The sequence below is a fragment of the Macrobrachium rosenbergii genome, chromosome 50 (genome assembly GCF_040412425.1).
Source record: "Macrobrachium rosenbergii isolate ZJJX-2024 chromosome 50, ASM4041242v1, whole genome shotgun sequence".
In the NCBI taxonomy this organism is placed as follows: Eukaryota; Metazoa; Arthropoda; class Malacostraca; order Decapoda; family Palaemonidae; genus Macrobrachium; species Macrobrachium rosenbergii.
The window spans coordinates 30,162,771-30,174,153 of NC_089790.1; the positions used below are offsets into that span (position 1 = coordinate 30,162,771).

The window sequence follows — 11,383 nt, forward strand, 5'->3', positions numbered from 1 at the left end:
AATATATATATATATATATATATATATATATATATATATATATATATATATATATATATATATATATATATATATATATATATATATATACTATATATATATATATATATATATATATATATATATATATATATATATATATATATATATATATATATATAATAAATAGATAGATAGAAACATCTGTATTTATACATATAAACACATCTTTATATATATATATATATATATATATATATATATATATATAAACATATATATTATATACTGTATATATATAATATATAAATATATATATACACACACACATATATATGTATGCTTGTGTCACTAAATAGCGCGAAACAATATACTCAGCTAAGGCCACAGGTACAATGCCAAAAACACCTGGAATATCTACCAAAGTAAATATAAAAGCTGAAAAATGGCAACGCAAATATTCAAAATCCGCTTAAAACCAGTACAGCAGGTACAGAAAAACTCAACAGGTGAATAATAAGAAACACCTTACAAATCTCTTTAACAACAAATGCGTCTAGTTTGTACATACCCTCGCAGTGAATCATATCCTCCCAGTGAATCATATGATTAAAATTATTAATGTGTAAAAATAAAGCATTCGACATTTGTCCCGGTCTCACACTATATCTGTGTTGTTTAATTCTTATCTCCAATCCCTTCCCAAACTGTCCTATATACTGTAAAAACATTTGCAATTTATGCAAGGAACCCTGTAAATGCAGCCCCGAGAAACTCCGGGGAATTCCTTATTAGTGTGTTTTTCAAGGTATCTGAAAATTTAAAAACAACATCAATATCAAATTTATTGCGAAAACTTGAAACTCTAAGCAGGAGATCACTATATGGTAAAATAGATACAATTTGATTGTTAGAAGCCACTCTGGTTGTTACCGAATAAAAAGTTTTTTTTTGTGCTTTTTTGCAAAGCATATTCAACAAAATATTTTGGGGTATTTTAATTTTTCTGATGTGTTAAAAACATTTTTAAACTCTTCCTGAAGAAATTCAGGGGTGCAGATACGTAAAGCTCTTAAAACATGGAAGAAAAAGCAGCCTTCTTTACTTCATTGCTTTGATTAGAATGATAGCGAATGTATGAATTTGCATTTGCGGGGGGTTTCCTACAAACTGAGATTTAAAGCCATTTAAAGTACGGTGAACATTTACCTCTAAAAATGAGACAGCCACCATGTTCTTCTTCATAAGTAAAATTAAAAGAAGGTACCTAATTGTTCAGTTTGAAAAGAAATGTACTCACATTTTCGGTTAGAGGCCATATGCAAAAAATATCTACATACCTAAACCACAGAACACCATATTGAATGTAAGCCAGGATATGTACAAACTAGACGCATTTGTTGTTGAAGAGATTTGTAAGACTGTTTCTTTTTAATCACCCGTTGAGCTGTTCTGTACATGCTGCACTGATTTTTACCGGATCTTGGATATTTGGGTTTCCATTTTTTCAGCTTTTATTTTTACTTTGTTAGATATTCTCGGTGTTTTTAGCATTGTACCTCGAAAATGTGTTGAAATAACAAGAAAGCGTTAGACACTTCTTTCTTTTATTTTTCCTGTGGCCTTACCTGTTTATACAGTATCTATCTATCTATCTATATATATATATATATATATATATATATATATATATATATATATATATATATATATATATATATATATATATATATATATATATATAATGTGTATATACATATACATATATACCAGGTGTTTCTGAAATTAGAGGCCCCCTCCACAGAACGAATGGAAAATTATAAAGTTTTCTGCTATAGCCTATCTCAAGTACATTATTTTAAGTTTCCATTAAGCTATTTTTCATTTTACTTTTCTTGTATTTTCAGACTGAGTGACAGAGTTAGATACAGCCATGGCTAACGGCTTGGAGGAAATCAGATGGATTGACTGAATCCGGGCTATAACCTTCAGAGAGGCCAGGGATGCTGGCGCATCCTTCATTTCACGTTCCTGGATAGCTAAATACATTAAAAGAGACGAATCCTTTGTTAAAAGAAACTGGAACAAAAATCCATATGACTGTCATCGCGAAAAGAGTGAGAATCTTAGAAGGTCTGAAGTCCTTTCTCAGGAGTCAAAAGACATCATAGCTGAGGCAGTGGGTAGAACAAGAAAGTCTTTATGTAAATTGGCGCTTGAACTAGAAACAAAAAGGGGACAGGAGTTATAGCGCTGTATATCGTGAGTTGAAAAAATCTGGTATCAAGCCATTTCATGTTATCAGCAAGCCCAACATCACTCAGCAACAATGAGAAGACCGTGCATGGTTTTGTGGTTCATTGCTTAAAGATTGGGATGAAGCTGACTTTCGCCATGTTGCCGCATCAGATGAATTCTTTATTTACACAGTCAGGAAGCCAAATCATAAAAATGACATCATTTGGGCTGCAAAGTTGCATGATATCAGTGATGACATGCGCTATCGCCAAGTTGTGAAATTTCCTGAATGTTTGGGAATTTTTCTTTGTTTCACAGCCAAAAGGTTAATGTGTATCATCAAAGAAAAAGGACAGTCATGGAATGGCGAATACCTCAGGGAAACTGTGCTTACTGGTGGAGTATTTCCTTTCCTCAAAGATCCTGAAAATGTGTTATCTGTTGAAGAAGTCACATTTTTGCATGATAAGGCACCATGTTTCCAGGCTCGTCAGACACAGGAGCTGCTTCGAAACAGTGTTATTGATTTCTTCTCGTCAAGTGAATTTCCAGGAAGCTCCCCTGACCTTAATGTGTGTGAAAACATTGGTAGTGTCTTCAAGGATCGTGTTGAAGCGCGCACCGTGAATTATGATAGTATACCAAGCCTCGACGACCTGCGAAGACAGGTGACCGAAGTACACAGGGAGATGAAGTTTGAGTCTAAGCTTTTTGCGATTTGCTGAAATCATACCCCTCAAGAATGCAGGCTGTGGTACAGGCAGATGGAGGCCACACAAAATATTAAATACTCACAGAGAAACTTAAATAAATACCTGTTCTGAATTACTTTTGTTTTTGTCCATATCAATTTTAGTTTATGCTGTAGAGGGGGGGGGGGCTCTAATTTTGAAAAACCCTGTACATATATACACACATACATATATATACACATATATATACACATATATGCACACATACACATATATACATACATTATATACACACAAATATTTATATATATAAATATATATATATATTTAATATACTGTATATATATATATTTACAAATGTATATTTATATATATACATATATATATAATCTATAAATATATATGTATATATATACATACACACATATTATATTTACACATATATAATATATATTATATTTATATATATATATATATATATATATATATATATATATAATATATATATACACATATATATATAATATTGGGCATAATAATTTTCTCGCATGGTGCATTTTAATTTTACTCTGTGAAATGATCATTGCTCTTTATCAGTGCGTTTTAAACTGTGTTTCCAGAATACTGAACTGCTTAGCTCTGTCCAGTGGCATTTTTTTCTCGGAAGAACGTTTGGCGTTACGTTCACTGAAGCCACTTTCCTCATGATTAACAATGTTGTCTTAGCGCTGCCTTTTACCGGTATGAAGTCCTTTGGCAAAACAAACCTTCCAAGAAACAATGAGCACAATAACAAGAGCAAAGCGAAAATTCTTACCTTATCACCTCCGCCTATGTATGTAACCCATTGTGTCCTTGACTTCTAAAACAATAGGTAATGTGAAGGTTCTCAAAAGTAGCTATCAGGTTTCATTCTCCACAAGTAAAAGTTTAGAAGACTGCTTGTCTCTTTGCAAGATGTCTCACCTTGTATTATCACAAAAAGAAGACCGCCAGATCCACAGCTGAATGTAAAAAACTAATTAATGCATTTCTACCTCAAGCAAGCATCGCTTTTTGATGCACTGCATTGCGAAATCATAGCAATGCAATGATTCTGAATGATAAAAGTTTTGTGGTTAACTAATTCTAGTTGAATCCACATTAATCACTGGACATTTTTTACCTCAGGAATAACAATGATATTTCTGCAACCAGAATTTCGTTTCTATAAATAACACAAATACCTCATTCATGACATTTTATTTGCTTATATTTTGTACAAAAGAATTCAGTCAGAAGTATATTCATATGTATACTATAAAATTGTATAGTCGTGATAAATAAGTTACATATTGAGTACATTATTAAAAATAATAAAAATGCTGGCATTTAGATCCTAACATTACAATGCGCACCATTACAAAGAATATATACACTGCATGTATGTACACACTGTAGAGTTAGAATTAGTAATACGAGAATATTGATACTGTACATTATTGCACATCTTGTGCACGACATCTGAGATATCAATCATATCAACTTGATGCATTCGATTTCAGCTAGTAGCAGCTCTCGCTGTCTGTATCCACTACGAAAAGCTCCCTAACATGGAAAAAAAATCATATTTACTTATGATTCTTATAGGGAACAAAGGGAAAATAAATCTGAAATATGCTTCTCTCAAGCCTCAAAGGTACTCTTCGTGATAATCTATTCTTACGACATTTATGTCTTCATTGTGGAAAACGTAACAACAAGAAATGGTCGGTTCAAATCCTTTTGACTTGAAATTTTAGGGATATTTAAAAACCAACAAAGAATCATGGTAGCAGATGGACATCACTTTACCGAGACACACACAAATGGATATAGAAAAAGCCTGAGGGAATAATGAAAGTTCAGAGGATAACGCATTTTAAGATTTGAAAATGAAGAATACGCGCTAGTGTGATGAGAATGGAAGATAAACTGAGGGATGAGGCTATGATGAGATGATTTTCAATGAGCAAACTATACGAGTTGCAAAGATAAGACGGATGTCATGTTAAACTTTTCATTTGTCCTACTGAAGAAAGGCAGCTGACATTCAATACACAATGTAGTAGGTAAAATTCCCAGGAGCAAAGTAGATTTAAAAGCACGCGTGGGCAACTACGGCCTGTGTGAGGTTCTTAACCGAATTTTATTTTAAATATCTAACTGATTATTTCAGTCAAGATTTTGTTGTTACCAGTGTTACCATATGCCACTGCTACAATATTTAGAGAGGGGAAACTATAGAAATTTAAATTAAATACACCTTAATCACTTTTCTTATGGCGGGGAGGGGTGAGGGGAGAAACACTAACAAAAAGACTCCCGCCTACAGATAGATTACCGGGCATCTGACCTTTCATGATTTTCGGAAACTTCTATCTCTTCACTGATTTTATCCTGGGGACGCACTGGAAATAATATTTACGTCCGAGAAACAATGTGAGAGTACTGTTTTCGTCAGCGAAGATATTACGAGATTTCCACTCTAGTTTTACAGTTTTTTATGAAGGACATTTTTTTTCGATTTTATAAAATCTTATCAACAGAACTGTTATCATTTTTCCTCAAAGCGGACCTTAATTATTTTCCGAAAATATATAAAGTACTGATAATCATATAGCAGCAGTTTGGCAAAATACTTGATGCATACAAGTATTACAGATTCTACTACGGCGACCCGTTGCGAAAAGATTGCCCATGCCCGATTTAAAGGTTAAATGAATTTTGGATTAAATTTTAATTCCCAAATTTCACCGTTCTCCATGATAAAATTCTCAATTTTCGTATAACGGCAAAATAATCGGAATTAAATTCGTGCAAATTATTTGCAATATGAATGTGTATTTGCTTCAGTACAGAGAGCAGTAAAGGTCGTGGGTACGAGCTTACCTTTTCTTCATCCACATTAAACTCTAAAAACTTAAAAATGAACAAATACCATCGCTATACAAATAAATATGTACAATTCACATGTGCGCCAGTCCACGGGGAGCCATGTGGCGGACAAAGGTTAAGCATACGTAGGATTGTCTCTTTTACTCTGTAAAGACAATTAAAGATAAAAGAGTATTTTCCTCCTTCCGCTAAATGAACAATCAACTGCCATCCTTGGGAGGATGTCAGCGACTCGTACTCGTGAGACCCGTCGAGGCATGGCCCTCTGAAGCGGCCTAACAACTGCATTGTTAAAAAAAATCTGTACAAACATCATAGCATTATAAGCTAAAAGCCATTAATTTGCCTTTTGTACTTGTTACTTTAATTTTGAATATGTTGACGCCATCTGCCTCATTATTTGAAAATGTTATAGAGTACAGATATACTGCTATGTTACATTCAGGGGTAAAAATCTTAATTCTATCTATTTGCACTGTTAATTCATGAGCGAAATATTTCTCTTGCTGTCACCTGGGTTTCCTTCAGTCTATTTCACGTCCGTTCCTGCCTACCCACAGGTAACTTAGGGGCCCAAATAAGAGCAATGTACTTACTACAATACTTTCCTGATCACACAGCATCAATTGTACATTTTCAAATATACACGGTAGTTCCATTCTGCCGCATATTTCTAACAATAATTGTTTTATTTTATAATGAGTACCAAGTTTTTACACGAAAATCTACACACATCATTACAGCATCTCCAATCGTTCATTTTCACCATTCAATGAATGCACTGAAGTCTACACCCATCATGAGAATAATTCTTTTCTAACTCAATATTTGAGTCTACTGTTACTCGTTCTTAACTGCACAACTAAGAAACTGCACCTACAGGTATTCGCTCACGAAGATTTTTTTAAAGTCTGGCTCAGTTCGTGTTACAGGCGTGGCGGGGGGAGGGGAGGAGTAAGTTCGATCACCCATATCTGTGTATGGCACAGCAGGTGTGGTGGATGCTCTGTCCAGCACGTGGAAGAGTTCCTCAACAGAAAGTACCGAAGGATCTTGTATTGTGATGATGCCGTTGCGTCGACGGAGCCTGTCCATGACAGCTACCTGCATCCCTTGGCTATGAACATTCAAGCTGGGAGAAGAGCAGGAACTGGAGGGCGTGACAGAGGGAGTAATCGTACATAAGGAATTAGGAACTTGAGAGGACCGAGTTCTCGTACGTTGCTGCATACCCTTCGCTCTCTGGATTTTGTGTTGGCGTTTGACTCTGCTGCCCGAAAATTCAGGAGCTCGTCGTTTCTGGTACACTTCATGCAATGAGCTCTCACTCTTTCCCTCGACAACGCCATTGCTAACGGCATTTGCCAGCGCTGACAGATCTCCCTCTGAACGTGATATCTCCACGGAGTAGTGGAGACTAGTGCCAGCCTCATCCTCAGCGAGATACAGTCTGTAGAGACTCAACATAGACTCACTCTTCACGGGAAGGATAAACATCATCTCCTCCTCTTTGTCTGTGTTTGTTTCCAGTCGATCAAGGTCATTCATAGACAAGGAAGATGAACGATGTTTCCGTGAGAGGGTTCCTTCCCCTGGTTTTTCTTGGGTATTTTTCTCTTTCTTCTGATGGAGATCCAAAGTATCAGTGGCACCTCGAGTACGGAAATATTCTTTCTTTTCCTCCAGTGTGTCAGTCTCAAAGCCTCCGTTGTAATAACCGATTTCACTTGCAGGGGGTTTAACATCCTCAGGGGTTTCCAGATTCTCCTGGTTCTGGGCGCTCTCGATGGTGGCCGTGACCTGAGAACACGACGACCTGAAGGACGAAGCTACGGATCCGGCTGTTGACGATTCAGTTTTCGTCGAAAACTGATAGGCATCGTCAGGGGTGTCATTACGGGCTTCGGGGGGAAGCTGGGCTGGTGGCCGGTTGGAAAGAGCTATATTGCGTGCGCTGACAACCCCTTCATGGACATCGGGAGCATAGCAGACAGGTTCGGGCGACCCACTCACTCGAGGGTCGTGAAACTCGAAGTCGTCATTAGCGACCGTCGTGACAGAGGAACATCGCTGGTCATCTCCCAGATACCCATCACTCAGGGAAGACATGGACCCGAAGGTTTCTGACAGTGTTGCGTAAATATGGTCTTCTTTGAGCGAACTGTCAGTGCTACCAACCTGTAGAGTACAAAATGCATTAGAATGATATTTTGTAAACAAAGAGGAGAATATAAACCATATTCAGCATTGATTATATTTACTTTAAAACTCATGACTTAAGGTTTACTTGAAAATAATCTACCCTACACTTTTTTTAAAACTGGAACAAATCCAACTACAATACTAAATAAAATACTGAAATAAAACGAACCAGAAACTATCTTCAACAAAAGAAATACACATATATAGCTTTAAAATACTTATCTTAAAATACATCTACCGACAAGAGCAAAAATCAACACCAGATGCAACGTAAAAGAATATGTTATTTGAGTTACTGCAATCAAAATAAATCTAGGACAGGCAATACCAAGGCTTAAGTATACGGTACAATATAGGTAGGAAAAGCATGAAAAGCGGACAACAAAGACAAACAGGAAATGCAAATGAATGAAAAAACAAAATGAAAAATTATTGTTCGAATAAAGATTAAAAAAATAAATGAAATAAAATTAATATATTCAGCACACGACTACCTACAACTACCTAAACTTTTCAGCAGATTTTAGAATTCTAAGCTACAACAATTAGCCTTTTCAACGACACAACTCCAAAGACAGTACTGTACTTACCACGTATTGCTTGCATCAGTGGATCTTCAGCCACAATCCATTGCAAGAATTAGTTTTCCATGAACCTCTTAAAGGTTCAAGAGGAGAGACTTGCCATAATTATTTCTTTTTGATAATAATGTGCATGAAGCTGTAAGTTCTCTGAAGAACACATCATGATACTGTCAAAAATATTTTTTCATCCAAGTAAATGACTGATAAATAACTGACGATAACTAACTACAGCGTTTGTAAAAATAAGGCAGCAAGCATTAACTGCAGAAATAATAAAATCCACCGCCACAGTATCCCTGATACTACAATGGTTACTTTCCTGGCTGCACACCTTCCAGCTACCCCAGATACAATCACTGTGTCCTCACACTCCAAACATCCATCTCCCTCTCCTTCAGGAAATCAGCGACCATGCATTTCTTCTCAATTGCGCTACATCTATGAACACTCGAAAACTCCACGATGCATTATCTTTTTATACTTATTGTGACTTTCAAATCACGCAGGGTGACAAGAATACTATTTCCCGGTATTCTACAAAAGTGACAATGTGACAGCCCTTGGCCTCATCTGAAAAGATTAATCTGCCAGGGATTTCCTCCTTCACGGGGTTCACAATCCTTCATAACGTATCTGCCTTAAAGTACATTATAACTGAACACCAAATCGTTGGTACTTCCTCGGGCAAACACATCAAACCGCCTGTGGTAGCAGTCCACAGGGGATAGGCTCATTTGCTTCAGTTTATAAGCTCATCCGCCATTTAGGGGGAACTTTCCTCCCCCAAGGGATTCACAACCCTCAGCCATGAGCTCTTCTGACTTGTAATATGGTAAAATAGAACAACATGCCATTTGCAATTCCTAGGACAGGTGTGACCAAGTAGTACCGCCTACTATAAACTTGTGTGTTTAGCCAATTCCCCTCATTCATACTGTGCTACAAACTGAACATTTAAATAGGGTTGAATGATCCTGACACTTAACAAGAAGAACATTAAAAAAAAGTTCTTAGATAAAACAAGAGGTCACTTCTGTTCGAAAACCGGACATTGGGATAAAGGCTGAAAGGGGTCCACATGACTTGCCAGACTAAGAACAAGGCTCCAACTATATGTTAGTGAAATGAAGAACCTTCAACTCTCAACACACCATAAAGAGTTGCGTGTTACAGGGACTGTAGTTCATCTAACAGATTACGTCATATACTAAAATGATAAGTGTTTAAACCCAGGACCTTAAATTTCAATGCCTTAAAAATATGTCAGCTTCCAAGGGAAAGTGCTAGACCATTTTCGGGTAGATATCTTGACAATACATACGGCATAATGAACAAAAATTTGTACTTGCTTCAAAGGAAACAAGTTTAATCAGTTCGTTGCTTAAAATAATCAAGATGCAGACATGCATTATATCGGTTAACATGGTTTTCCACTGAAAACGGCAAACCTCATACGGCGGCTTGCGTATTTCTCTCAATGAAAATGTTGTAGAAAACTGTACTAGCATTCACCGACGTTGTTAGCAACCTTCACTTTAATTAAGATAAATCAATATACATCATAACTGCTAAAATTCTCCTGACACCTAGTCTGAATAGATACCTGTTCTGAAGAGAGAGAGAGAGAGAGAGAGAGAGAGAGAGAGAGAGAGAGAGTCCATACCTTTGTGAGGGGATCTGAATAAATAGGATCTTGGCTACTCGTCCCGACAGACCCCAAGGATTCTGTGGGCTCTCTTGGATAGTAAGGAGGTCCGAAAGGATCTCTGATGCGGTTCTCCATGCCACTTCCAACGAGACCACGAATTTCCTGCGAGGAGACGCCCATTTTGAGCCCTGAGGCGCCGCCTGAAAATGAAGTGTCGTGAGAACTCATACATAACCATGAAACTGATATTTCTGGAAGAAGTTCATATCCATATCAGTGTTAGGAATTACAATTATAATCGTGTACATTATTTGAAATAATTTTAATAAAAGAAAAATTTCGACATCGTAGGAAACTACAAAAACTGAAGCACAAATAATTATGATGATAAAAATGTCACACTCGCTGGAATCTATGTAAAAAATACATGCTTGTATTTGATTCCATAAATTTTATATATAACAATTTTATTTTAAAAATAGTTACTGATTTAAACATCCATTACGATACAGCTATACAGTATAAATCCCCCATTAGTGATATTAAATCAACTTGGTAGACACTTATACTCTGAATTCTCAGTAATGATTACACCTAAATGCTCCAGTCCACACATACACGCAAAATTTGATGCAAATCTATATTCATGTCATCTATGTGTAATATCACCACTATTACACTATTACCAGCTGGATGAAAGAAATTTAAAAAGGGTTAATTTTTTTCATAATACTAAAATAGGAGAAGGGCCTTCATATTTAGCTATATTACGAGTTTTATGAAGTACCTGAATGGTCTACCTTTTACTTTACCTACTCTATGCATAGGATATCATGATAGCAACAGGTGGGAACCCTTAAATATAACTAGATACGTAAAGAGTACCTGAATTATAGGGAAACTCATTTCCTCAGATAACCTAAAAGAAACTAAAATAATATGTGGGACTCACCGAATCTTCAACTGGCATGTAGTATATCAGAGCAACTGATTACAATGACAACAAACTGCAATCTTACAAGCTACAGGACTCCTAAAAGTCTTCATAATTCTCACCTGGCCTGTAGGATGGTATGATCTGAGAAGGATTATCGACATTCATGTTGAGAAGGGACGAGAAAAGG

General features: G+C 36.2%; 1 protein-coding gene across 1 annotated transcript in view; it reads right to left on the bottom strand.

Annotated features, from left to right (window-relative positions):
• Positions 1-4,136: 4,136 nt before the first annotated feature.
• LOC136832805 (uncharacterized) overlaps positions 4,137-11,383 on the bottom strand; it is a 186,584-nt gene continuing 179,337 nt past the window's right edge. The window contains exons 4-6 of the mRNA XM_067094388.1: positions 11,316-11,383; positions 10,275-10,459; positions 4,137-8,003 (exon numbers count right to left, since the gene is read on the bottom strand). The exon at positions 11,316-11,383 is cut by the window's right edge and continues 67 nt beyond it. Of these exons, the coding sequence (XP_066950489.1) occupies positions 6,702-8,003; positions 10,275-10,459; positions 11,316-11,383 (1,555 nt within the window). The 3' untranslated portion in view covers positions 4,137-6,701. The remainder of the gene's footprint in view (positions 8,004-10,274; positions 10,460-11,315) is intronic.